Source organism: Hevea brasiliensis, chromosome 1, assembly GCF_030052815.1.
Source record: "Hevea brasiliensis isolate MT/VB/25A 57/8 chromosome 1, ASM3005281v1, whole genome shotgun sequence".
NCBI classification, from domain to species: Eukaryota; Viridiplantae; Streptophyta; class Magnoliopsida; order Malpighiales; family Euphorbiaceae; genus Hevea; species Hevea brasiliensis.
Genome location: NC_079493.1, coordinates 125803181 through 125830842, shown reverse-complemented (window position 1 = coordinate 125830842; position 27662 = coordinate 125803181). Strand labels below are relative to the sequence as shown.

General features: G+C 35.5%; 2 protein-coding genes and 1 pseudogene across 4 annotated transcripts; 1 reads left to right on the top strand and 2 right to left on the bottom strand.

Moving 5' to 3' along the window:
- The first annotated feature begins 2632 nt into the window (after positions 1 to 2632).
- Positions 2633 to 10873, top strand: LOC110666851 (transcription factor TGA6). Of its 3 annotated transcripts, none has more exons than XM_021827500.2 (12): positions 2633 to 2983; positions 4232 to 4375; positions 5003 to 5106; positions 5864 to 5940; positions 6050 to 6247; positions 6687 to 6761; positions 6839 to 6898; positions 7917 to 7994; positions 8114 to 8165; positions 9000 to 9271; positions 9863 to 10111; positions 10370 to 10873. In XM_021827500.2, the coding sequence occupies exons 2-12, from the start codon at positions 4290 to 4292 to the stop codon at positions 10514 to 10516; spliced, it is 1398 nt and encodes a 465-aa protein (XP_021683192.2). In that variant the 5' UTR covers positions 2633 to 2983; positions 4232 to 4289; the 3' UTR covers positions 10517 to 10873. The 3 variants fall into 3 exon arrangements, with proteins under 3 accessions (XP_021683192.2, XP_021683199.2, XP_021683202.2); XM_021827507.2 differs by having other exon boundaries at positions 2767 to 2983; positions 4236 to 4375; XM_021827510.2 differs by having other exon boundaries at positions 2767 to 3072.
- Positions 10874 to 11177: 304 nt separating this feature from the next.
- LOC110666887 (NADH dehydrogenase [ubiquinone] 1 alpha subcomplex subunit 6) lies at positions 11178 to 13605 on the bottom strand. Its single transcript, XM_021827543.2, has 2 exons — positions 13275 to 13605; positions 11178 to 11583 (listed from the first exon to the last, which is right to left on the bottom strand). Exons 1-2 carry the CDS (start codon positions 13485 to 13487, stop codon positions 11398 to 11400), a joined length of 399 nt encoding a protein of 132 aa, XP_021683235.1. The 5' UTR covers positions 13488 to 13605; the 3' UTR covers positions 11178 to 11397.
- A 488-nt stretch (positions 13606 to 14093) lies between these two features.
- Positions 14094 to 20184, bottom strand: LOC110666881 (peptidyl-prolyl cis-trans isomerase CYP22-like; annotated as a pseudogene).
- Positions 20185 to 27662: the final 7478 nt, after the last annotated feature.

Sequence of the window (27662 nt, the reverse complement as noted above, 5' to 3'; positions counted from 1 at the left end):
GTTGGAAAGCTTGTTCCGAGAGCTTTCTTTTGACACCAATTTTGAAGCAAATGGAGGTCGGATGAGTGAGATATGGAGGAGAGAAGTTTCGGGTTTTTCAAGCTTTTTCGTCAGATCTACGACGATCCGACCGTTGGATCGACGATCCGAGACCACATATGGACTGAGGAAGAGGAGAGGAACATGGTGGTATGATCAGATTCGGCAAATGTCGCCGGTGACGGCCGCCACCGTCTTGCGATGGCGGTGGCTCGTGAGCTATGGAGATGGTTCAACTTCCAGAGGCTTCCTCATAAATTTTGGAATTTTGAGACACAGATAAACTTGGGTAAGACAATTTTTATTATTTCTCTGCATGGAGCATAAATACAGTGTTTATTAAACAGGAAAAATTGGAGAAAAATTCTAAGAAAAATATATGATGAAAGTAAAATTATTTGGAGATATTCTATGGTGTTAGTTGAATTTTTGGGTGATCGTAGAATATTTTTGAGAAATATGGATGGATTTTAGTTAAATTTTTAGCATATAGGCATATAAGATTGTTTGAAATTAAGATGTTTAAATTTTATATGATTGGTTGAAGCTTGAGGATGGAGGTTTAAATATGTGAATATTAAATTGGGTTGAATTAATAATATGTTAGCTATTGGAAACTTATGGAATTGAGTAAAATTCTTGAATAAAATATTCATGGGTGACTAGAAAATTACAATTCATTTTGCAATAGCCTTATAATATTATTAAGGACCGCGGGGCAAAATTTTAGAATTTTTAGAGCTTGTTTGAGTGGATTTTTGAAAAATATCAATTATAGGGACTAAAACGTAATTTTTAAGATTTTGAGTATTGTCTGATTTGGAGGGCAGGAGGGCCATGTGATATTGATGAGATGTGATTGAGGGAATTGCGAAATTAGAAGTGTTAGTTGAGCATTTTTGCGGGTTGGGTAGGTCAGGGTATAGGGAGACTGAATTTTCGGCATGAATTAAATCTATTGCCTCTTTAGAGTTTTATCTTAACTTACTACTAATAAATTTATAATTTAATTATTAGATGATCGAGGTCACTATTTTCCACAATAGTCATCGATTGTCTTGTGAGTAAAATATTAATTTTAATTGTAATTTCGATATTATTATATGTTCAGCATGCCCATGCATCACTTATATGCATATATGTATGTAGTTAAACTCTAGGAACGATTTATGATGCATTGATAACTATTAAAGTGCCATGATGTTGTTATGGTAATTTTGAGCAGTGTGCGTGCGTTGGCGTGCGTGTGATGTGGTGTGGACTATGGATAGGGCGGGTAGTCACGGCTTGAGTTCTTACGAGACCCGATCCTTCGAGGGGTAGTCACGGCTTGAGTTCTTATGGGACCCTCGATTTGGTTTATTGCGAAAGTCCTTGAGTTCTTCGGCACCAGTTGGATTTAAGAGAGTGTATAGGGATCGGCTCCCATATGTTATGATTGATGCTACGAGTGCGTGAGTGCTCCAAATTACCTTTTGATGTTATGATGTGAAAATGATGTTGATGTTGCATTTCACTCTACAGTGCATTAGTTTTAGATAGTTATAGAGATTATGGTTAAAATTGATATTTTACTCTCGAGCAGCTCACTCTGCTCAATATTTTTAGGAGGATTTTATTTTTGGTTAACCTGCTTTTCTCCTTCACAGGTTGTTTATCAATATTTGTGTAATTTTATTTACTCCTAGAATTTCCGCATGTGTTAGAAGTATTTATTTGATTATGGTCTGTAATATTATTATCATGTTGGACCTGTAAACATATAATGATATGTATGTTTGATGGATTGGATGAGGGAGCTGAGCTCCCATTTATTTTTATGAGGATATGAGTATGTGGAGGGTGAGCTGAGCTCCCCAATTGAGTATTTATTGTGTTTACAGGTCGGGTGAGTCGAAAACTCTCCGTTGGAAAGTCCATTTTATGGCTGGACTCTGTCCGTTTGGTTTCTTGAAATTGGGCCCAAATGGGCCTTAGAGTTGGGTTAATGAACAGTTAGGCTTACTACGGGCCTCGGGGGCTTTAGGCTGGCCCAGGTCCTAGTGCCGGTCCGGCCCATAGGTTGGGTCGTGACAAAAAAAGTCTTAGAGCACAATAAATTGAGCTTACTCCAGAAAAACTCGAAAAAAATAAAATTATCTGTAATCGACTGAAATTAATTCAATTAAAATTAAAATAAATTTTAATTGAAATTGATTAATTTCAACTTTGGTCATAATCATCTAAAATTAGATAAAATAGATTTTAATTAATTTTATCATATTTTAAATTAAAAATTAAAAATTTTATTTTTTAAAAATTTTAATAAAAATTTGACATTTAATAAAATCAAATTAAATTAAATTAAAATTCCTTCAATTCCCTTTAAATTGAAATGATCGATTTCATTCCAATTTTAGGCCGAAATCAGAGTGCGCTGACCACTAGCACAAATCTCATTTGCCACGTTGGCTCAATGGGTAAAAAAGGAAAAAAAAAAAGATTCCAATTATTACAATGTCCACTAAGACTATACACGTGGCAAAACTAGAGCAACTACCGTTCCATACCTTGTCTTGGCCTCGACTGGAGAGAATCCAAGCTCTGCCCACTAGCAATAGTAAGCTAGAAAGATTGGTTGTATTGTTAACAGTGTCAGTTTCTGACACGATTAACAGTGAGGAAGTTTATAAAAAGCAATTAAATTTTATATAAAAAAAAGGAAAAAACAAACACAAAAACATTTCATGTCAAAGCACTAAACATTAAAATAATTGATTAAAAAATCATTAGTCCTTGGAAAGTGGAAGATTTCCCAGAAGAAGACGTCTAGAGATTGGATTGATCCTCCCCCCACACACACTCTCTGTCCAATCCAATACATAAAAATTTTTTACAGCAAAAATTATTTCATCTTCATTATCATCTACCATCACCAATATCATCATCAACTACAAATTGCCAGGTGGGTTTGGTGCTTTCTGTACTCTGTTGTGATTTTGACTAGAACAATCACTTCATGGTATGAAAGTCTGCTACTTTTTTAGTAGTAAGGTGAATTTCGATCTTAGAAGTTCTATTTTTTTTCCTCAGCTGGTTTTTGGCTTCTTGGTATTGCTTATTTTGTGGTGAAATTGTGCCTTGCGAATTTAGACTAGGTTAATCATGATTTTCCGACGGTTCTGGAGTTAAGGGGGTCTTGGAGCGTTTTACCTTGATTTTGACTTCTGGGTATCATAGGGTTGGTGAGGATTCGTGAACTTATTACACGTTAGGGTAGGCGAGTTTGATTTCTGCAAGCTGTTCTTTTAAGGGTTTTCATCTGTTCTGCGCTTCATTTTAGCTTTTGTGTATTGTTGAATTGTCACTATATTAGCATTTTGTAGAAGTTGAATTCTAGGTCTTGTAATTTTCTTCTCTGAGATCTTGCTCTATCATTTTGTTGGTGGAAATTGCTTACTTCATGTTGGATAAGGATTTTGCTTTCTAAAAGCCCGTATTTGGTGGGTTTTTGTCCTGCCTGAGTCTGGCATCTGGGTATTGCTGGATGGGTTCCTTAACTTGCGACTTCGTTACCAAACTAGTTCCTATCGATATTTGAGAAGTTACTGTATTGTGTTCTGTTTGGGTTTTTTTCCGTTTGTTTTCTTCCCTCCTCTCTCTCTTCATTTTCCTCAGCCAAGTGTTATGAAAATTGACTGAGAGACTAATTGTTTGGTATCATAGGCTTAGGTCTATTTCCTTAACTAAGGTATCATAGTCTTAGGTCTATTTCCTTAACTAAGTTTGTATTTGATCTGTACAAGAACTTCAACGAGTAGCTCATTTATTTCTTCTTGTAGATTTTGCTTTCGCCTTAATATCTGGTACATCAGTTAGCATTACCTAAATAAAACTTAGTAGCTTCTGTGCTCGGAATTTTCCTAGGTTCTTAATGTTGAGATTTTGGATTTGGTTGGAACCCTGGAATAACTTCTTATTTATTCTATGAATATGAACTTGGAATTTTTATGATAGTGTTCGAACAGGCTTCAGTTTTGAGTGAATTTTGTGATTCTATGAATAGGAACTAGTTCTGCTAGATGTCAGATTTAATCACGAGTAGTCTTGATCTTCTATATTTGATTGTTACTATTTCTTATGTTCTTGTTTCTGTCTATTTGGTTGCTTTTCACTGAAGGAAGATAATGATGCTTCTTGATGTTTGGTTTAGTTAGTGGTTTGGCTAATTTGCTTGAACGGGACTAAGGAAGTGAGGATGATGGTGATGTATGGGGAGTAGGGTGGGTGTGGAAGATGAGAAGGAAGCCAACGGGATGCTGAGCTTTGATCCTCAATTGCCCATTTCGAATGCACTGTAATGCCCTTCTTTCATATACTTGTTTCGTTATTATTTGAGTTTACATTTTAAGTTGCCATCTTTGATCAACTTGTAATTCTTTTCTCTCTAAAATGTTTAGGCTTTGTTTTTGTCCACTCTAATGTACGTATTGAACAGATGCTAACATGGTTGCCATCAATTGCATGCATTGAAGTATTTCTGCTACTGCTACTAGTGTCAGAAATGTTTTCTAATATTTTGACTTTGAATTTTGAATGTCATATTACAATTTGGTAGATAAGAACACAGTAAGCGGTAAAAATTCTTGTTTGACTGATGTTCGCAGATTAGTAGATTGAATGATTACAAGGTACTTTCTTGTGGTTTCAATAGTTGAACGTAATTGTGATTGTTATTTGTTTCTCCCTGTAGCCATTCCTTTATTGTGATCTATTAATTATGAATAAAAAAAAATGATTGGAAGTTTGTTAAGATGTCTGGTCCGTGTCCAAGTTATGATGTCTTAAAGAGAATATAATATCATATGTCTACTTTAATACTTTGATCAGTAGCATTATGTTGGTACCTTTAATAGAAATTAATCTGATTGTCAGATTGTAATGCATTTCTTGTAACTTATTTCTTCATAACTCTGGTTTTCAGTAGCATAGAGGGAAATACAATCCAATCATATCGTGTCTCTGATATTGGGGTGTTTGAGCAAAATATTGCATTTCGCTTCCATGATGCTGTTGACCTGAGTGCAAGTAAGTATTCAGTAATCCAACTTCTGAAGGAAATGTTTATCAGATATGGCTTATTGTTTCATGCTCTGTTACCTGATAGATAATTAAACTAAAATGTATTCGCCGATATCTTCTTGGCTATTTTAACGGTTTAAAGATTCTATGGGAATTTGTTTCTTGTGCTCACTACTGCTCAGAACAATCCATCAGAATAATGGTACCATGCAATGTGATCTTGGCTAATTTTTTCTTTTTTTCCAAAAATTATCATCAAGATTGCATGGTCTTGATATTGCTGCTAGTTCAAAAGAAATTATTCTCGTAACAAAAAAAAAAAAAGATAAAATATAGGAATGATTTTTGATATCAGACTTGGGTGGCATGCAGTGCATGAACTCTGCAGTATATATGTGGTTGCTGCTCTAGGTTATTCTCCCCTTTTTCATTAAATTACAATCATAGTACTCACTGCAATAATGTGGATTGTTTGATGGGAAGAGTATTTTATCAAGAAGAGTGGTGCATGACCTAGAAATGTTATAATTATTGTAAAATCAATAATTTACCACCGTGTTGCATGGATATTTCTGGAAGTGTACTAGTGGTAATGAGTAAAAACTTGGCCTACTGTAATATATTAGTGAAAGTGAAAATCAAAGAGAAATTTTTTGCCCCTCAACATAATGAATATTGCACTAGTTTTTCAGGTAGTATTGTAAATAGATTTGAAAAATAATTTGTCTGCATCTGTGAAGGATTTTGTGACATGGAATTGCAGATACATTGTTCAATTCAGCAAAAGCAAGTAGCCAAGCAGTCTCTTCGGATCCCCTCAATATTGGCACTTTTGACAAGGTGAATTTCCATAATCCATCTGATATATGGTGTTTTTGCCTGTGATAGTTTACCTGTGATAGTTGTTTCTACTAATATTTTTTGGCCTCCTCTCTTTTGGTCAAAACAGTCAACTACTTACTTTAATATTAATCCATCTGCTGCCCAAGTGGAGTTGCAAAGATTGCCACTAGAAAAGAATCAACAGTTGAACCTGGTATCCATATCTAGTGGTAATACAGAGAATTTGGGAGAGTCCAATATGGCTGATGCCAGTCCACGGACTGATATATCAACAGATGCAGACACTGATGAAAAAAATCAGAGGGTACTGTTTCTTTCCTATTCTCTCTTTGTATATATTATGTGCTGATTCTGCAATTTTAGAGATTTGTTTAGAAGTTATTAAGTATTTTAATTATTACTCCTTAGTTTTGGGTTCCGATGTTCAATCTTTCTCATGTATCACAAGTTGAGCTATGACATTCTCCATTCAACTCGTTGGAAGATGAATTGATGTAACAAAATTATGTACAGTTTCTTTCCTTTTCTCTCTTTGTATATATTATGTACCCAATTCTGCAATTTTTGAGATTTACTTAGAAGTTATCAAGAATTTTAATTATTACTCCATAGTTTTGATTCCCATATTCATTTTTTCTCTTGCATAACAAGTTGAGCTGTGAAATTCTCCATTTAACTCGATGGAAAATGAATCGATGAAACAAAATTGCTGTGAATCTAACAATTTAACACTGTATATGCAGTTTGATAGGGGTCAATCCAGTATTGTTGCAGTTTCAGATTCCAGTGACAGATCCAAGGATAAATTGGATCAGAAGGTAAAATATTTATATAATAACATATGTGATAGTAGCTGGCTGTATTTGACGATATTTTGTCTTGTTACACTCTGCAGACTCTTCGTAGACTTGCCCAAAATAGAGAAGCTGCAAGAAAAAGCCGGTTGAGGAAGAAAGTGTGTGCCCCCTATCCCTTCTTTAATTCATTTTAATCAGATATTTGGTTCTCATTTCGTTATTATTTCATATTTCATTTTCCATTGTTGCAATGAATACCATTTACATGCAATAATACTGATTTTTACTGCTGGATGGCAAGTATGCAATGTAAATTTATAAAAAGTGGACCAATTTTAAGGTAATGTGTGCCAGGATCAGTGATCATGGAACTGTGGATTGGCTATGACCAAATGTGATGATATTCTGGTTAAAGTTTATTATTGTATGGATTGGAAACCTCTATAAACAACGAATTAGTGCCAAGCGATTTTATTTTCTCCAATTCTTATGTTGTGAGGATTCATATTTAGTTGTAATAAAAGGTATAATTCACTCTTGATAATTGGAGAAATTAGTTAATGGAACTTTAATACTTTATGCCCTCATAAAGAGCAGTAATATTAACATGGGAAATTAGATAGATTCAATTCTATATTTTATTTGTTGAAACAATAGAATTTGATTGAATTCCAATTTTTTTTTTCATCACATTAATTATTACACTAATAAATTGCATGATTAATAGAAAGGAAAGGTAGAAGGCTTTGAAAGTAAAGAGAAGGGGGGAGGGGTGGGGAGAAAACTTTGAAAGGAAGGTAGAAACTAATTGGAAATTGTAAAAAAGGGGTCCAACTTTTTCATTACTTTAATGATGACATGGTTTATTTTTGGTGCAATGGTATAAGGCAGCGATTATGGTGGGAACAGTTCTTTGGTTAAATCCTACAAAGATTAAGATATGGCCTTAGAACAGCAGATTCTAATTGATAAGTCTTTACATGCATTCTGGTGTTGGTTTGTTATAAGAGAGACAGAGAGGGTTAGGGGCCTTATGAGAAGCAAAGTAAGTGGTTACCTTTGTGGACTTCTGATAATCTTACATCTGCAAGGTTTGGTGACAACATACTTCATGATGCATGCATATGTAATTACATTGCCTCTATTGAGGTGCATCTATCCTTGTTCTCCCCATAGGCCTATGTCCAGCAACTGGAAAGTAGCCGCTTGAAGCTGACCCAACTGGAACAGGAGCTACAGCGAGCGCGCCAGCAGGTTAACTTCGGCTAATTCTTCATCACCTTTGCAATACTTAAGTTTGCTCATGTAGGCATTATCTTTTTAAGGTACTAATAGCTCTTTTAACTTTTTTTTGCTTTCTTTTTCCTATATAGGGAATCTTTATATCAAGCTCAGGGGACCAAGCCCATTCAATGAGTGGAAATGGTAAAACTGCTTATTTTTTCCTCAAGCAGGCTCTCAATTTCTATGAAGAACAGCAACTGTTTCAATTTCTATTTTTTGTTTGCGAATAGCGTTGTCCAGTTGTTATGACTTATGAATGCTTTAGTGAAGTAACACATGAACGCTCTTAGTTCTACAGTAAGAGTCTTGCCAGGCATCTCAGTGAGATTGGGTGCTAGTTAATAGCTTTGAAATTGTAGTATAGACTTTAATTTCTTGGTGATGTTGGGGTCAAAATTTTGGGTTTCACATGTCCTCAGGTCTGATGCTAGGTGTGAAGTGTCTCTATGTTGGGCATGCAACATTCCATTACCTTTCTCAGATCCAGAAATTCAAGGCACTCTGTATCTTAGGCATTTTTTATCACAATTTATCTCATTATATGCCAGATGGCATTATCGCTTTTATCCTTCGTAAACTTGGTATATTAAGAATAGGTAAGATCTAAAATCATGGTAACTTCTGTTGCAATAATCTGATTAGGGGAGTGTACGTAAGATATAAGGGTTTTGTTTTTTCGATTTTGATAAAAAGAAAGAAATTGCGTTAGGAATGGACAACAGAATACAAACGGGTGAGATATGTTTCCTCCTAAGCAAGAATGAGAGAGAGAGTGAGAGAGAGAGAGAGCCTTTACAACTGCATTTCAGGTGCATCTATTTAGGCCTTTACTAACATTTTGTGTTTTTATATCCATAAATACATTTGAGCAAGATTTAAATTTTGTTTGTTATTGTCTTTTATACCAAATTTATTGCCTTTGATGTAAGTCTATAGCATGATGTAAATCGTTGTGTTCGCTGTATCTTTTTGCAGGGGCCATGGCATTTGATGTGGAATATGCACGGTGGCTGGAAGAGCAAAATCGACAAATTAATGAGCTAAGATCAGCTGTCAATTCTCATGCGGGTGATGCTGAACTTCGCATTATCATAGATGGTATAATGGCTCATTATGATGAAATTTTTCGGCTAAAGGGAAATGCAGCCTCAGCTGATGTTTTCCATTTGCTATCTGGCATGTGGAAGACACCTGCTGAGAGGTGTTTCTTGTGGCTTGGTGGCTTCCGTTCATCAGAGCTCCTCAAGGTGATGTTGTTTATGCTTTAAGTGATTTTCATAGACTAGGGTTCTAGCAGCTGTGGGATGAACGGGAGGAAGTTTGAAATGAACTAATACACAATGTTGCATAAATAAAATGAGTATTAGGCACTCTATTTTTTTGTTTCCTCTTTTAAACTTGATATAATGCAATTCATGCTGTTGACAGAAAGTTATTTGTTGCTTTGAACTTCATGCACTAAAAGGTAGCAACTCCTTCCCCCACCTTGTTTCCCCTATGCGTGTGTGTGTGTGTGTGTGTGTGTCTAAGGGAGGGCATCGGTGGTGGTGCAAATATTTGGTAAGAAACAATTGATTAGGCTATTTGGAATCTGTCATAAATTTCAATACATATATATGCCAATGTTATGCTCATCCAATCTACCTTATGATTGAACAGTTGATTTGTGCTAAAAATAAGAGATAATTTCTTAGCTCCTGCATACCCACCCCACAATATATGTTTGCCTTTTTTTTTTTTTTTTTTTTTCTTTTGGATCATGGGGTGGGGGAATGAAAACTTCTCTAGTTTTCTTATTTTGTTCCAAGACATGATAAAATTTAATGGTGTGGATGCAGCTTCTTGTGAACCAGTTGGAGCCTTTGACTGAGCAGCAGTTGGTAGGCATAGGTAATCTGCAGCAATCTTCCCAGCAGGCAGAAGATGCTTTATCTCAAGGAATGGAGGCATTGCAACAGTCCCTGGCTGAGACACTGTCTAGTGGATCTCTTGGTTCATCAAGTTCATCTGGAAATGTGGCAAATTACATGGGTCAGATGGCCATGGCCATGGGCAAGCTAGGGACCCTTGAGGGGTTCATTCGCCAGGTATTTGTTTCTAACGCCCACTCAAGAACATTTTCAGTAATGTGCAAAAAGTTCTACGTTCTTTTTTTTTTTTTTTTTTTTTTTTGGGTATTGTGGTAAGGTTAATATTCTAAGTCATTCTACACAAGTTATATACGAAATATTGAATATCTTTGAATACGTTTGTTTCATGGGGTCTTGTGTTTCTCTTGCTCCTTTTCTTGTTAAGTGTTGTGTCTCAAGAGGATCTCTTTACTTTTGATGAATTTTAAAATTCAGGCTGACAATTTGAGGCAGCAAACACTACAACAGATGCACCGAATATTGACAACTCGCCAGTCAGCTCGTGCACTTCTTGCCATCCATGACTACTTCTCCAGACTACGTGCTCTTAGTTCTCTTTGGCTTGCCAGACCAAGAGAATGAACATTGCAGTGGAGTCATGTATTTGCAGAAAAATCTAAGGCATATTCCACGTCCAGCAATCATACACGGTTTCTAGTGTTTAATATATATATATATATATATATATATATTGCCCCTACAGTTCTCATCATGTAGTTTCAGATGTGAATTATGGAACTAATCTGTATCAGCCACGCTAGTCATCTTACTGTAGTCAGAGAATTTTACTACTCCAGATACATGTATCAATGTTAATTATCCTCACCCCCCTCATCTTTTCAAATAGGAATTGGCTGTCCTTGTAATGTGACATTTTTCTTGTATTTGATGATTTTGAAAGTTGGGATACAAACCAAAATGAATTGTTCATTTACTTAACTTTTATCATCTTTCTTTTGTTGGGGTCATGGTTTATGCACCAACAGGCAACAGATGCATAATTTCTCGGCAACCACTGTGGTTCAATCCGTCGAAGATTTTCTCCAAGCATGAATGTATACACATTTGGCTTTCTATCAAGATAAATTCTCCGTAACCATGATGAATGCCATCTCCCACGAGGCCTAGGACTTTAAATTCGCTCTTTCATTTCCATGATCACTAAGAAAACCTAAACATTGGCCATCGAAGTAAATCACATGATGTTATGCAACGAATAAAGGATATGACACATGATACTGACTTCTTCCACCAAAAGAAAAGACCCATTTCTTGATTTATGAAACCTAGTAGGAAATCATAAAAGAAAAGGTAATAATTTAGGTTCCAGGAAAGTGAACCATAAGCTAAAAAAGTGTTTTGTCCACCAGATGATGCACAGACGGTAGTTTATTATTATTTGGGAGATCCATACTCAAAACGGAAACTCAAGAGAGGGAAGGAAGTCCACAAAACATTGAAGTTTAAAAGTAGTTGCTCTTGTAGAAGTTCTTGAGGAACTCAGAGATGCCTTGATCCTTGGTGTCCAAATCCTGCACAAGTCCTTGTTGACCCACGACATATTGGCCAATAAGATGATGGCGCTGCTTTGCATGCTCTGTAATGTTGCTCAGCTCTTCCGTTCCTTTGAAAAGCAGCAAATCAATTACCTGCAGGTTTACTACTATTAGAAAGATAAAGAACAAGGTTTTCAAGCCATCAGACTACTCAAAAGATGGAAATGAGACGTGCAACCTAAGAGATCAGCATGATGTCATTTTCTATGCATTATAGTACGAAGAGGATAAACAAGGAGAAGAATTGATTTTACCCTCCTTTGCTAGGAAATGGCTTCATATATGTTGGATTCACATGGAAACTTGGAATAACCTTGGATGGCAAATATTGAATTTGTGAATTCGATAATTATAATCAATATTGTCTGATTCCAGGATACAAAGCAGGGAAGAGAAGGGCAAATTACACTTGTGGTTGCACAATTTATCTCTTAATTTTAGTGTGGCAACTATATTTCAATTTCTAACGTAAAAATCATTAAACTTAAATTTAGTTTTAGTAAGACTATTGGAAATACTCTCTGGCAAGCTATTTGATTTTTCAATGTAAAAAAAAGAGAATATTTTTCACCAACTAATAAAATTAAAGTTCAGCGACTTTTGTGTTACTAACTGAAATTTAGTTGAAATTAAGTGATGAGGGATCATCTATGAGATTTAACTCACAAAAGCAGGCATGAACATCATGAGTGTAGGATAAATATGATAAAAGGATCAATAAGAACGGAAATGGAGTTAGGGATTATTATTGACAAAAGATAAAAAATGAGGTTGGAGGGGTTAAAGTTGGTACAAAAAAAAATAGATGGTGACCATTATTATTTCTTATGTCCAACCTGTGAGATCGGAATAGGGTATTAACAAAAATTTTGGGAATTATTCTTTGTTGTCTAGAAGCCTTCAGTTGCAGCTGCACAAAATTGATTGAATAATGCTGTCAGAGTTGCTTTGGTGGGGAAGTAGAGGACGACAAGGGGTTTCTTGAACCCAAAATAAGTTGGTTCATAATGTTCTAACCATTTTCTAATCTAACTAGGACATGGATAAAAAAAGCTGAAAATTTTAGATTTACTTAACTGCAGCTGTTTCACAACCTATCAACCAAAAGACTATTTCCTGTTCTCCTAACAATAAAAGTAAGTTATTGGTATTACATCCTCCAACATATTAATTTTCCATGTGATTAAGCATTTAGGGCTTTAAAACAATTCTGCTACTTCCTTAGAATAAAGAAATTATCCAGTTGCCTCAGATTATCGTGTACCCATTTATCAATATTTCAACTTTGTTTCTTGGCATATTAACAGAAAATGATTGAATCCTCTAACTTTTCCTATGCCAAATTACTTATGACCCAACTTATCAAATGGCAGAAAGTTAGCCTCCATTTGAATGTTACTAAAATTGAGATGGAGACTGCCACTAAAATCTCTTTCATATATTTTTCTTGATCATTCTAATCTCCACAGAACCTAAATTATCTTCTACATGACAAAAGGAATCTTGACAACTTGTAATGCAACTCCAATACTACCCAGTCTACAACTGGTACACAAAATAACACAAACAAAAAATCCAACCAGCCATTTCAATATCTCTTATCTAATTGCAAAGTTCAATACTTTGCCTAGAAGGGTTATCCTATCTCTTAATTAAACATGTCAAAAATGAATTCCTCAGAAATTGAAACAAATTATCAAATAAAAATTTCAAAATCAAATGTAATTGATGAGATATCAAGCAACAAGAAGAGCGGAAATGCATCTGTGAGTGAGAGAGAGGACCTTGGGATTGGTGATGTTGGAGTTCTTGCGAATCTCAGAGGCGATGGTGGAACGGAGCTGGGACACAGTGACGACGTCCTGTAGATTGTAGATTTCCACGATTTGGGGAATTGATCTGCAGGCCGTTCTAAAGAAATCGAAAACACGAGCCCTTGCCTCCTCCAGACTCGCCGAGTTCGGAGGAACCTTCACGCTTCTCAATGTAAACGACATCTTGTCAGCCTAACTTGCTAAACTCACTCACTCAGCTGTCTCAGTCCTCGCTCGACGGTGTTTCAGTGAAGACACCAATCCAAAAGATCTATTACACGGTGGACATGGATGGAACCATACGATGTTTCTAACAGCTAGCAACGTGGCCAGAATTAGAGATACGACGTCGTTTTCCAGCAAAGAAATCAGCCAAAAATACAAAATGCAAAATATCTGTAAATATTTTCTTATTTTATTTTTCTTTTTCTTTACATATATCAAAATTCTAAGTTTAAACACCAATAATAAGGGTAGAGTTGGATTGATTAGGCAATAATTTCTTAGCTTTCTTGTCACCTTCATTTTAACTATTAAATCCAAATTATTTTGGTAAACAACATTTGAATGAGACCTCCTCTCAAGAATTACTGGGAAATCATGATGGAAACAACGAAATTTAGCAAGCGTTGAGGAAATTATTTTGCTTGTGGCAGAAAAAAATTCGAGTTTCAGTTGAATCCAACTTTACGTAAAAGAGTTTTAGGAACATGCAACCTTACAAGCTTCAACATCACTTGATGAGAAGAAGCATTTGGAGAATCACAATGATACAAAGTGAGACAGCGATCAATCTAACAGTCACCTTAAAATTGTTCATAAGGTTTAAGCAAAATCATTTAAAATTTTACAAGCTGTCCATGAAGCAATGTAAACTTGTCAATGCCAACATGTGCAAGGTATTTTGGTTCTACCAACATTTTGAGAATGAATATTTCCCACTAAAAGGAGCAATAATGTAAGACAAAGATCAGTTGGTTAGATGATGTTGATCTAAAAGAGGTTATACAAGTGTTTGCAATAAATCCTGGAAAGCTCTGCTCTTGAATTCAATTTCTACATTTCCCCACATTCAGCAATAGCACATGCTAGTTTAGGCCGGTTGTTGGGTCCAGTAGCCAACCAAAAGACCATCTCCAAGCACCCTCTACAAAAAGTATTAGCAGACAATAAATCAGAGTTAATACAGGGAAAAAGAGAGGAGGTTGGGTTGGAATTGATATCTGGAAGATATTTTCATGATTGTGCGTGTGAAGATTGCTCCAAGCTGAAAAGATATGAACTGTTGTTGGTTTGATTGCTTTTTACAGCAAGTAAGATCATGGTTGGTTGCTTTTGAAATCGACATTGAATATTTAGACGTTAGTTGAACCTAGTCCAAGGAATATTAAGTCTAATTGAAATATTAGACGAGCAAATAGGAGCTAACTAGATAGTATTGTAGAAAAGAATTAGAGAACATACCCCAAATACAACATGCTTATTGTCAAGCCAGTCACATTTTGCACAAGTGATAAAGAACTGCAGCAAATGAAGGTTCAAATCAACACCAACATTAATTTATGTCAAGTTAGAAACACTAGAAAATATCAAGAATTTTCACTAAGCTAGTAAGTAATTTAGAGAATTGTAAGGGCCTAAGGGTTAGAATTATAACATCACAGTAAAATTCCAAGTTTAAGTCCGCCTAAGTAATTTGCACTTAGTTGGTCCCAAACCCGGATAAAGGAGGATTGCGGTAGGTGACAAACAGCGTAAAAATTTCGTCATACCTTATGATATGGATTCAAATGATATAAACATTGGGGCGTCCTCTACTAACGACGCACTATATCGGAGCTCGGGTGCAGTGAGAAATATGCAAGAGTGTAGGGCGTTCACCGAAAGCGACATGCCATGCCGGCACCTGGGTGTGGCGTTAAGTGAGCAAGGGTTCCCACATCATGGACGGGTGTGGGTAAAGAAGTTAGTCCATAGGACAGATAGTAGAACAAATAGTGAAACAGAATATAAGATAGACATAGAAAACAACAGAAGATATCATAGAAGGAGACCAATTAGGAAGAAGCAGGATAGGAGGAGGATCAGGGTAGGCACTTGAAATGTTGGATCACTTACAGAAAAATTAATGGAGCTTGTGGATACCTTGGAAAGGAGAAGGGTGAATATTGCTTGCATTCAGGAGACTAAATGGGTAGGAGAGAAAAGTAAGGAAGTGGGTAATTCAGGGTACAAACTGTGGTTTACCAGAAATGAGAGAAACAAGAACGGAGTGGGCATAATCATAGACAGGACATTGAAAGACGCAGTAATAGCTGTGAAAATAGTAGGAGATAGAATTATACTAGTAAAGCTAGTACTAGAAGGAGAAACAATAAATATAGTTAGTGCTTATGCCCCACAAATAGGACTAGACAGTGAGAGTAAACAAAAGTTTTAGGAAGATATGGATGATTTAATGCAAAGCATACCGAATAAAGAAAATGTTTTCATTGGTGGAGATTTGAATGGACATGTAGGAAGTGATAGATAAGGTTATGAGAATGTTCATAGAGGTTTTGGTTTTGGCAATTGAAATGAGGAGGGAAAAAGCATTCTGGATTTTGCTATGGCATACGACCTAATACTAGCAAATACCTACTTTATAAAAAGAGAGTCACATTTAGTGACTTTCAAAAGTGGGCAATATAGAAGCCAAATTGACTTCCTCTTAACCAGGAAGACAAATAGAGTTTTATGCAGGGATTGCAAGATCATTCTAGGAGAGGCTTTAACAAGTCAATATCGGTTGGTGGTCTTGGATGTCAAGTTTAGGAACAATTTAAGTAAGGTAAGAAGAAATAGTGTAGCTTGAACAAAGTGGTGGGAGTTCAAAGGAGTAAAGCAAGTGAAGTTCAAAAATGAGCTTCTCGAGTCCGAAGTATGGAAGCTGCGTATGGAGGCTAATGATATGTGGATACAAATGGCATCAAAGATTAGAGAAGTAGCTAGAAAAATATTTGGAGAGTCTAAAGGACATGGACCACCCTCAAAAGAGAGATGGTGGTGGAATGAGGAAGTACAAAAGGCAGTGAAGAGAAAAAGGGAATGGTATAAGAAATTACCTAAATGTGATAATAATGAGGCATATGAATAGTACAAGATAGCAAAGAGAGGCAAAAAAGGCAGTTAGTTAAGTAAGAGCACAGACCTTTGAAAAGTTATATGAGAAACTTGGAACTAAAGAAGAAGAAAAAGATATTTATAGATTAGCAAGGAGGAGAGAGAAAATGTCAAGATCTTAATCAAGTTAGGTGCATTAAGGATAAAGAAGGAAAAGTGTTTGTGAAAGATGAGGACATTAAAGAAAGATGGAGAAATTATTTTAATGATCTCTTTAATAATAGTCAAAATGGTAATAGCATTAATATAGACTATAGAACAATAGAAAAGAATGTGAATTATACTAGAAAGATTAGATCTTTAGAAGTAAAGGAAGCACTTAAGAGAATGAAAGTGAGTAAAGCCTGTAGACTCGATGAAATACCAATTGAAGTGTGGAAGTGTTTGGGAGATATGTGAGTGGCATGATTAACTAAATTATTTAATAAGATTCTAAACTCAAAGAAAATGCCTGATGAATTAAGGAGGAGTATTTTAGTACTTATTTTTAAAAATAAGGGAGGCATACAGAGTTGCTCAAACTATAGGGGAATTAAACTCATGAGTCATACTATAAAGTTGTGGAGCATCGACTATGTCATGATACTTCTATCTCTCTCAATCAATTTGGTTTCATGCACGATCGTTCAACTATGGAAGCGATCTTTCTCATTAGAAGTTTGATGGAGAAATATAGAGATGTGAAGAAAGATCTACACATGGTTTTTATTGATTTGGAGAAGGCTTATATAGTGTTCCAAGAGATGTCTATGGAATGTGTTAGAATAAAAGAGGGTATCTATTAGGTACATACAAGTGTTAGAAAGATATGTATGAAGAAGCAACTACTATTGTGCGCCCAGTGGAAGGGGACACAAGAGATTTTTCGATCTCAATTGGATTACACCAAGGATCAGCCATAAGCCCTTACCTTTTTACATTAATTTTAGATGAATTGACGAAACATATACAAGAGAGTATTCATTGGTGTGTGATATTTGCGGATGATATTGTTCTGATAGATGAGACACGAGAAGGAGTCAATAGAAAGCTAAAACTTTGGAGAAGTACTCTAGAGTCAAAGGGTTTTAAGTTAAGTAGAACGAAGACAAAATACATGCATTGCAAATTCAGTGAAGGCCAAACTAGTGATAGAGAATGAGATAGTTTGAATGGAGTGGTACTGTCTCAAAGTAATCACTTTAAATATCTAGGCTCAGTCTTTCAAGTAGATGGGGATGTAAGGAGGATGTTAGTCATAGGATTAAAGCGGAACGGTTGAAGTGGAGACGTGCTACAGGAATTTTATGCAATCGCAAGATTCCCAATAAGTTGAAAGAAAAATTTTACCGTACAGCCATACGACCAGCTATGTTATATGGTAGTGAGTGTTGGGCACTGAAAGAGTCGTATGCGTCTAAGATAAAAATTGCAGAGACGAAAATGTTAAGGTGGATAAGTGGCTATACTAGACTAGATAAAGTCCGTAATGAGAGTATTAGAGAAAAGGTAGGAGTGATGCCAATTGGAGATAAGTTGAGAGAAGGAAGATTGAGGTGGTTTGATCATGTGAAGCGTAGACATACGGAGGCTCCAGTTCGACAAGTAGAGCATATTAGGTTAGAGGATAGAAAGAAAAAAAGGGGTAGACCTAAATTAACTTGGAGAAGAGTAGTACAACATGACCCAAAAGCATTACATATTTCTGAGGATTTAACCCAAAATCGTTTAGAGTGGAGAAAGCGAATCCATATGGCCAACCTCAAATTTTTTGGGTAAAGGCTTAGTTGAGTTGAGTTGAGTTGAGTAAAATTCCAAGTTTAACTTCTTACCTATGATTCTATCTTCTACCTATCTAAAAAGGGAGTAAATGAAAGGGAAATAAAGAAGAAAGAGCTGGCTTGTGGCATCTTTATTGGATTGGTTCAAGTAAGCAGCTTATCATATACTGGAGGATCACTACAGTTACTTTTTTTTTTTAAAAAAAAAAGTCATGTATTTAAATATACATTGTGCATACCAAACCTCCAGTTTATAAGATTGAAATGTGGGCTGCTGTCCCTTAAAGGCTTCTGACCTATGCCCATGCAAACAACATATATAGTACTTTTGAATATCTAACACAAAATGTAGTAGGCTGTGTGTATGTGTGAGCTAGAGAGAGAAAGAGAAAGAACATGACAACCATTTGTGTTTGGCCCACTATTTGCCAGGAATAGAAGAGAGTTGCATATTCAATAATTGTGATGTAAGGTTAGTCCTAAGTATCAAAATCAAGTTTATAATAAAATCAATATAGGTAGACTACTGCTACAAAAAAATTTAAGGTTTGGTATTCAGAGAAATTTGGGCTTTCACTTGAAATCAAACAGTTTTTAAAGGAACGATACAGTACTTCCAACAACTGAATAATAATCTGACAAATTTGGTCCCAAAACTTCTAACCATCATGCAACTTAAATATAAGTTCAATGCATTTAATCCTTGAGTTCTTTTACCAAGTTGGCAACTAGAAACTCTTTCCAAGCGCATAGATACTTCTTTACCCTATGAAGTTTGGAAAGTTCTTTGCTACAACTAGAGCACTACACGAAAAGAATGAATGACTGCCATTTAATGAGTGTGAAGCATTTAGGGGTACATGTCATTCATTCATTGGCCAAGTATAAGACATTCATGGTACATGGCAGTCATTCATTCATGCGGTGCAGCCTTTGGGTGTAGCCAAGTGAGCTGATGGTCAAAATAAACCTCTAAAAAAATATATGAAAAGAACTAACGTTAACAGATTTTTATTAATAGGAAATGCCTTCGGATCATTACAATGACACACCTACTAAGAATCGCCCCTTTTCAATATTCAGAAACTAAGCATATCGAAAAGAAAAATAATATGTAAATAATGCATAATTTTTTTTTCTAACAGTAAGTAAAATGCATGATCATTCAATACTAAAAGCAACATGACATATATTCGGTACAAAAGGAGATGCACACCATTGACAGTAGACCAGGACCAGTGTGTTTGGCAATAAAGTTTTTATCCTCAAACTTGTGTCCATATATAGAAACACATCCGCTACCGTCACCCTGCATAGAAAAATTTTCATAATGAGCATTTCAGCATCAATAAATGTAACTAACAGAACTTATCAATTGTGTAGAAACCTTGAGAAAATCACCAGCTTGAATCATGAAATCCTTAATCACCCGATGGAACTGGCAACCTTTGTAACTGTAATCCTGCTTTTCTGCCCATTTTATCCAATTAATGAGTAGCTAAATTGACCAGAAAATAGAACATCATCCAAAAAATTTCGAAAATTCTCTGTACCTGTACTCTCCAGTGCAAAACTGCCTGAAAGATTAAGCAAGCAAGATAAAAAAAAAATAAATAAAAAAAAAGACACTTCAGGAATCGAGCAAAAGCAATAAACTTTAACAAAATTGAAGGGAAAATGGGCGATGGGAATTACAGAACCTGAAATTTTCTGCGGTTTTGGGGGCAATATCAGCGAAGAGCTCCATCTTGATGCGACCGGTAGGGATGGCGCCGATGGTAATATCGAAGAAAACAAGGGTTTTTAGGGTTTGGAGGCCTCACATGCCACTCCACGTTCCCTAAACCGGCGGCTGCGTTGCCTCCGGAAGCCATGATAAGCGCAGAGCATCTTGCTTCTTGGCAACGACAAGTTTCTGTTAAGGTTTTTGGCGCTTATACATTACTGCTTAAAGCTGCCGACTTAGATTGAAAATATATATATATATCCATTTATATAAAAATAGATTAATAATTATTAAATTAAATAATTATATCAAAATATATAAAATTAACTTAATATATATACTCAACTCAACTCAACTAAACTTTTATCCTAAAAATTTGAGGTCGGCTATATAGATTCGTTTTTCTCCCCTCTAAACGATTTTTGGTTAAATCCTCAGAAATATGTAATGCTTTTAGGTAATGTTGTACTTTTCTTCTTCAAGTTAATTTAGGTATACCCATTTTTTTCTCTAACCTAATGTACTTTATTTGTCTAACTAGAGTCTCCATATGTCTATGTTTCATATAACCAAACTAGCTCAATTTTCATTCTCTCAACTTATCTTCAATTGACACCACTCTTACCTTTTCTCTAATACTCTCATTAGGCACTTTATCTAGTCTAATATGGCTACTCATCCATTTTAACATTCTCATCTTTGCAACTCTTATCTTAGACGCATACAACTCTTTCAGTGCCCAACACTTACTATCATATAACATAGCCGGTCGTATGACTATACGGTAAAATTTTCCTTTCAACTTATTGGGAATCTTGCGATCGCATAAAAATCCTGTAGCACGTCTCAACTTCAACCATCCGGCTTTAATCCTATGACTAATATCCTCCTCACATCCCCCATTTACTTGAAGGATTGAGCCTAGATATTTAAAGTGATTACTTTGAGATAGTACCACTCTATTCAAACTAACTCCTTTCTTATCACTAGTTTGGCCTTCATTGAACTTGCAATGCATGTATTCTGTCTTCATTCTACTTAACTTAAAACCCTTTGACTCTAGAGTACTTCTCCAAAGCTCTAGCTTTATATTGACTCATTCTCGTGTCTCATCTATTAGAATAATATCATCCGCAAACATTACACACCAATGAATACTTTCTTGTATATGTTTCGTCAATTCATCTAAAACTAATATAAAAAGGTAAGGGCTTATGGCTGATCCTTGGTGTAATCCAATTGAGATCGGAAAATCTCTTGTGTCCCCTTCCATTGTGCGCACAATAGTAGTTGCTTCTTCATACATATCTTTCAACACTTGTATGTAACTAATAGATACCCTCTTTTGTTCTAACACATTCCATAAGACATCTCTTGGAACACTATCATAAACTTTCTCCAAATCAATAAAAACCATGTGTAGATCTTTCTTCACATCTCTATATTTCTCTATCAAGCTTCTAATGAGAAAGATCGCTTCCATAGTTGAATGACCGGGCATGAAACCAAATTGATTGAGAGAGATAGAAGTATCATGACGTAGTCGATGCTCCACAACTCTCTCCTACAACTTCATAGTATGACTCATGACTTTAATTTTCCTATAGTTTGAGCAACTCTGTACGTCTCCCTTATTTTTAAAAATAGGTATTAAAATACTCCTCTTCCATTTATCAGGCATTTTCTTTGGGTTTAGAATCTTATTAAATAATTTAGTTAACCATGCCACTCCCATATCTCTCAAACAATTCCACACTTCAATTGGTATTTTATCGGGTCTACAGGCTTTACCCACACTCATTCTCTTAAGTGCTTCGTTTACTTTTAAAGATCTAATCCTTCTAGTATAATTCACATTCTTTTCTATTGTTCTATAGTCTATATTCACGTTATTACCATTTTGACTATTATTAAAGAGATCATTAAAATAATTTCTCCATTTTTCTTTAATGTCCTCATCTTTCACCAACACTTTTCCTTCTTTATCCTTAATGCACCTACTTGATTGAGATCTTGACATTTCCTTTCTCTCCTCCTTGCTAATCTATAAATATCTTTCTCCCCTTCTTTAGTTCCAAGTTTCTCATATAACTTTTCAAAAGCCTGTGCTATTGCTTGACTAATTGTCTTTTTGTCTCTTTCTTTGCTATCTTGTACTGTTCATATGACTCATTATTATTACATTTAGGTAATTTCTTATACCATTTCCTTTTTCTCTTCACTGCGTTTTGTACTTCCTCATTCCACCACCATCTCTCTTTTGAGGGTGGTCCATGTCCTTTAGACTCTCCAAGTACTTTTCTAGCTACTTTTCTAATATTTGATGCCATCTGTATACACATATCATTGGCCTCCATATCTAGCTTCCATACTTCGGACTTGAGAAGCTCATTTTTGAACTTTACTTGCTTTACTCCTTTGAACTCCCACCACTTTGTTCAAGCTATACTATTTTTTCTGACCTTACTTGAATTGTTCCTAAACTTGACATCTAAGACCACCAACCGATGTTGACTTGTTAAAGTCTCTCCTGGAATGAACTTGCAATCCTTGCATAGAGCTCAATTTATCTTCCTAGTTAAGAGGAAGTCGATTTGGCTTCTATATTGTCTACTTTTGAAAGTCACTAAATGTGACTCTCTTTTTATAAAGTAAGTATTTGCTAGTATTAGGTCGTATGCCATAGCAAAATCTATGATGCTTTTTTCTTCCTCATTTCGATTGTCAAAACCAAAACCTCCATGAACATTCTCATAACCTTGTCTATCACTTTCTACATGTCCATTTAAATCTCCACCAATGAAAACATTCTCTTCATTTGGTATGTTTTGCATTAAATCATCCATATCTTCCCAAAACTTTTGTTTACTCTCACTGTCTAGTCCTATTTGCGGGGCATAAGCGCTAACTACATTTATTGTTTCTCCTTCTAGTACTAGCTTTACTAGTATAATTCTATCTCCTACTCTTTTCACAGCTATTACTGCATCTTTCAATGTCCTGTCTATGATTATGCCCACTCCGTTCTTGTTTCTCTCATTTCTGATAAACCACAGTTTGTACCATGAATTACCCACTTCCTTACTTTTCTCTCTTACCCATTTAGTCTCCTAAATGCAAGCAATATTCACCCTTCTCCTTTTCAAGGTATCCACAAGCACCATTAATTTTCCTGTAAGTGAACTTTCAATCCTTGCATAGAGCTCAATTTGTCTTCCTAGTTAAGAGGAAGTCGATTTGGCTTCTATATTGTCTACTTTTGAAAGTCACTAAATGTGACTCTCTTTTTATAAAGTAAGTATTTGCTAGTATTAGGTCGTATGCCATAGCAAAATCTATGATACTTTTTTCTTCCTCATTTCGATTGTCAAAACCAAAACCTCCATGAATATTCTCATAACCTTGTCTATCACTTTCTACATGTCCATTCAAATCTCCACCAATGAAAACATTCTCTTCATTTGGTATGTTTTGCATTAAATCATCCATATCTTCCCAAAACTTTTGTTTACTCTCACTGTCTAGTCCTATTTGCGGGGCATAAGCGCTAACTACATTTATTGTTTCTCCTTCTAGTACTAGCTTTACTAGTATAATTTTATCTCCTACTCTTTTCACAGCTATTACTGCATCTTTCAATGTTCTGTCTATGATTATGCCCACTCCGTTCTTGTTTCTCTCATTTCTGATAAACCACAGTTTGTACTATGAATTACCCACTTCCTTACTTTTCTCTGTTACCCATTTAGTCTCCTAAATGCAAGCAATATTCACCCTTCTCTTTTTCAAGGTATCCACAAGCTCCATTAATTTTCCTGTAAGTGATCCAACATTCTAAGTACCAACCATGATCCTCCTCCTATCCTGTTTCTTCCTAATTGGTCTTCTTCTATGATATCTTCTATTGTTTTCTATGTCTATCTTGTGTTCTATTCAACTATCTGTTCTACTATCTGTCCTATGGACTAACTTCTTTATCCACACCCGTCCATGATGTGGGAACCCTTGCTCACTTAACACCACACCCAGGCGCCGGTATGGCGTGTCGCTTTTGGTGAATGCCCTACACCCTTGCATATTTCTCACTACACTCAGGCTCCGATGTAGTGCGTCGTAAGTAGAGGACGCCCCAACGTTTATATCATTTGAATCCATATAATAAGATGTGATAAAATTTTTATGCTAGTTTTCACCTACCGCAACCCTCCTTCTATATTCGGGCTTGGGACCGACTAAGCGCAAACTACTTAGGCGGAGTTAATTAACTTAATATATATAAATTCATAAAAATTTAATTTAAGAATAGATAAATTTATTATCATATGAGTTTAAATTCTTCATAATTGTACCTTTAAAAAATATTTAAATTTTCTTTTATCGTAAAAAATATGATTACCTAACATAATTTTATATCTCATGAAATTTTTATAAAGTAATATTTTTTTTCATAAACTAATTAAAAAAATTTGTTAATTTAACAAAATAATAAATATTTTTACATAAAAATATATATAATCTTTTTAATAATACTGTAAAATAAAATATTAACATGAAAAATTACTGTAACACCCCAAAAATTTTAAATTTTATTATTTTATGAGTATTATTTATATTTTAATTTTATTTAAATTTTAAGAAATTATTTGAGATTTTTTTTTCAAATTTTAAAAATCAGGTTCGATTTTCCGAAATTATAAATTTTAATGATTTTTAAAAATTAATTTAAAGATCACGTGGCAAAACTAAAAATATATTTAGAGTCTACGAATTTTTCTGAGTTTTCTGAAAAATTTTCAGAATTTTTGGACCTCGTTTTCGGTCCCAAGGCAGAGTAAAAATTCAAAATTTTGTATTTCGAATTGAACCGACCGAATCGAACCGGATCGGATCTGATCGATCGAATCGGACCGGTCTTCTTCTTTTTCTTCCTCCTCCCCGGGTGCGTCCGACCTTCCTCCCTTTCTCTCTCTTTTTCTCTCTCCTCCCTCCTCCCCTTGCCGCGCTGCCACCTCCCCTGCCACCCCAGCTCACCGGCGCCCACCCCCAGCCGTCCCAGCCCACCGGCCGCCGCCTGGAACGTCGAAAAACGGCGCCCGAAGTGGAGCAACGCGCGCGAGCGACCGTTCGTTTTCCCGGCAGAAATCAGGCCGATCCGGCCACCAATCGGACCGGGTCTTGTGTCTAAACTCATCTACTCGTCCAGAGCTTTCCATAGACACTAAGAACACAGAAATCCATCGAGCAGTTTGTCCAATTTTTGCCCGGGAAGTTTTAGCCCATTTTCACTTTCGAGCTAGATTTCTCGCAAACCGTGAACCTCACGAGAAAACTGAGAGTACCGGAGCGCTCCACTCGTTGAGAGCTTCGTGGGGATATAAATTTCAAAATTTTTCGATACCGTTTTTCGGTGGGTCCCATGGAACTTCGTAGTGTTTTCCGAGCATTAAATGAGCTTAGAAAATTCTGAAAAATTTATGTACTAACCCCCGTGTTGTGGGCTTCATGTAGGTATCCTCAATTCGCGGAAATTCGACAGTTGTCCGGGTCTGTGAATTTTCGATCAGACAGACCCGTTACCGGAAAAGTCTCCGAATTGGACCGAGGTTTTGGCTACCCCCCCATTTTCAGACGTCCCGAGCGCGTTCCCGAAGTCAAAATCGACAAAGGTAAACCCGAACCTTGCTTTTTCATAATTTTCTAGTGCTTAAATAGGATTAAAAATTTATAAAATATTCGTGATAGCTCAGAAAATTATGATTCTTTTTGCAATAGCCTAGCAATATTGTTAAGGATCGCGGGGCAAAGTTTTAGAATTTTTAGAGCTTATTTGGGTAGTTTTTGTAAAAATAATCAATTATAAGGACTAAATTGAAATTTTACATATTGTGATGGATGACTGATTTGATGGGCCCAGGAGGGGCTGTGTGATGTGATTGAGTTGCGGATATATGGGTTGTGAATATAGAAGTGTGTTTTGAGCCCTTTTGCAGGTTGGGTAGGTCCTAGGTATAGGGGAGACTCTGCCGGATTTTCGGCACGACTTAGGACGTATTTAGTCTTTTCTTAATTTGTATTGAGTCATTTGTATTAAATAATTATAATGTAATTTTCAGGTGAGCCAGGACAGCCTTCTTCCTCTGCCCAGCCACCCCAGTGACCGTTGTCAAGTCTGTGAGTAAAATATTAATTTTAATTGTAATTTCACTATTATTATATGTTCAAGCATGTCCATGCATCACTTATATGTATGTATCTATGTAGATAAACTCTAGGCACGTTTTATGTTGCATTTATAACTGTTAAAGTGCCATGGATGTTGTTGTGGTAATTTGGAGCAGTGTGCGTGCATTGACGTGCGTGTGATGTGGTGTGGACTATTGATAGGACGGGTAGACACGGCTTGAGATCTTCGCTGGAACCCGGTCCTTCGGGGTAGTCACGGCTTGAGTTCTTCACTGGGACCCCGATTTGGTTTATCAAGCGAAAGTCTGGCTTGAGTTATTCGCTGGCACCAGGTTGGATTTAAGAGAGCTGTATAGGGGATCAATTCCCATATATTATGATTGATATTACTGGGTGTGTGAGTGCTCCAAATTACCTTTTTGCTGTTATGATGTGAATTTATTGCTGTTGTTGCATTTCACTCTACAGGGTGCATTAGTTTTAGATAGTTATAGAGATTATGGTTAAAATTGATATTTTACTCTCTGAGTCGAACACTCACTCCTGTTCAATATTTTTCCAGGCCACAGGAGGATATTTTTGAGGTTAACCTGCTTTCTCCCTCGCAGGTAGATTATTAATGTTTGTATAAACTTGTTAAATCTTAGAATTTCCGTATGTGTTAGAAATATTTATTTGATTTGGGTCTGTAAATTAAATTATTATTTTGAATCTGTAAACTTAATATTTTATGCATGTTTGATGGATTAGATGAGGGAGCTTGAGCTCCCATTTATTTTTATGTTGATGAGTATATAGAGGGTGGGCTTAGCTCCCCAATTGAGTATTTATTGTGTTTACAGGTCGAGTGAGTCAAAAACTCCCCGTTGAAAGGTCCATTTTATGGCCGGACTCTGTCCGGTTGATTTCTTGAAATTGGGTCCAAATGGGCCTTAGAGTTGGGTTAAGTGAATAGTTAGGCTTACTACGGGCCTCGGGGGCTTTAGGCTGGCCCAGGTCCTAGTGCCGGTCCGACCCATAGGTTGGGTCGTGACAATTACTAATTAAAAATAATAATAAAATAAGATATAATTATCTAACATATTAATTTTTTGAAACAATATATTATATTTAAAATCTATAATTTTAATCAAAATAATAAAATTTTATTAAATTAAGATATTTTAGTTATTTTAATATTTTTATAATTAATAAATAATATGTTATATTTAGTGGGTAATTTATTAATAGAGGTAAATATATTTTATATTTATAATTTTTTAATAAATTTATTACATGATTTATTTATGAAAATGTGAAAAAATAAAATGTATTTTTTACTTGAAAATTTTTTTATTAAATTAATAAATTTTCATAATTAATTATTTAAAAATCATTTTATAAAAATATCTCTGAATATTAAATTATTTTATTTTGTCTATAATAAAGTAATTTTAATTTATGTGAAATCAATTAACATTAGAAAACACCAGCTTAGGTTGAACTTGAAATAGAAAAACTTTATCTTGAGGTTTAACTGCACTTGTG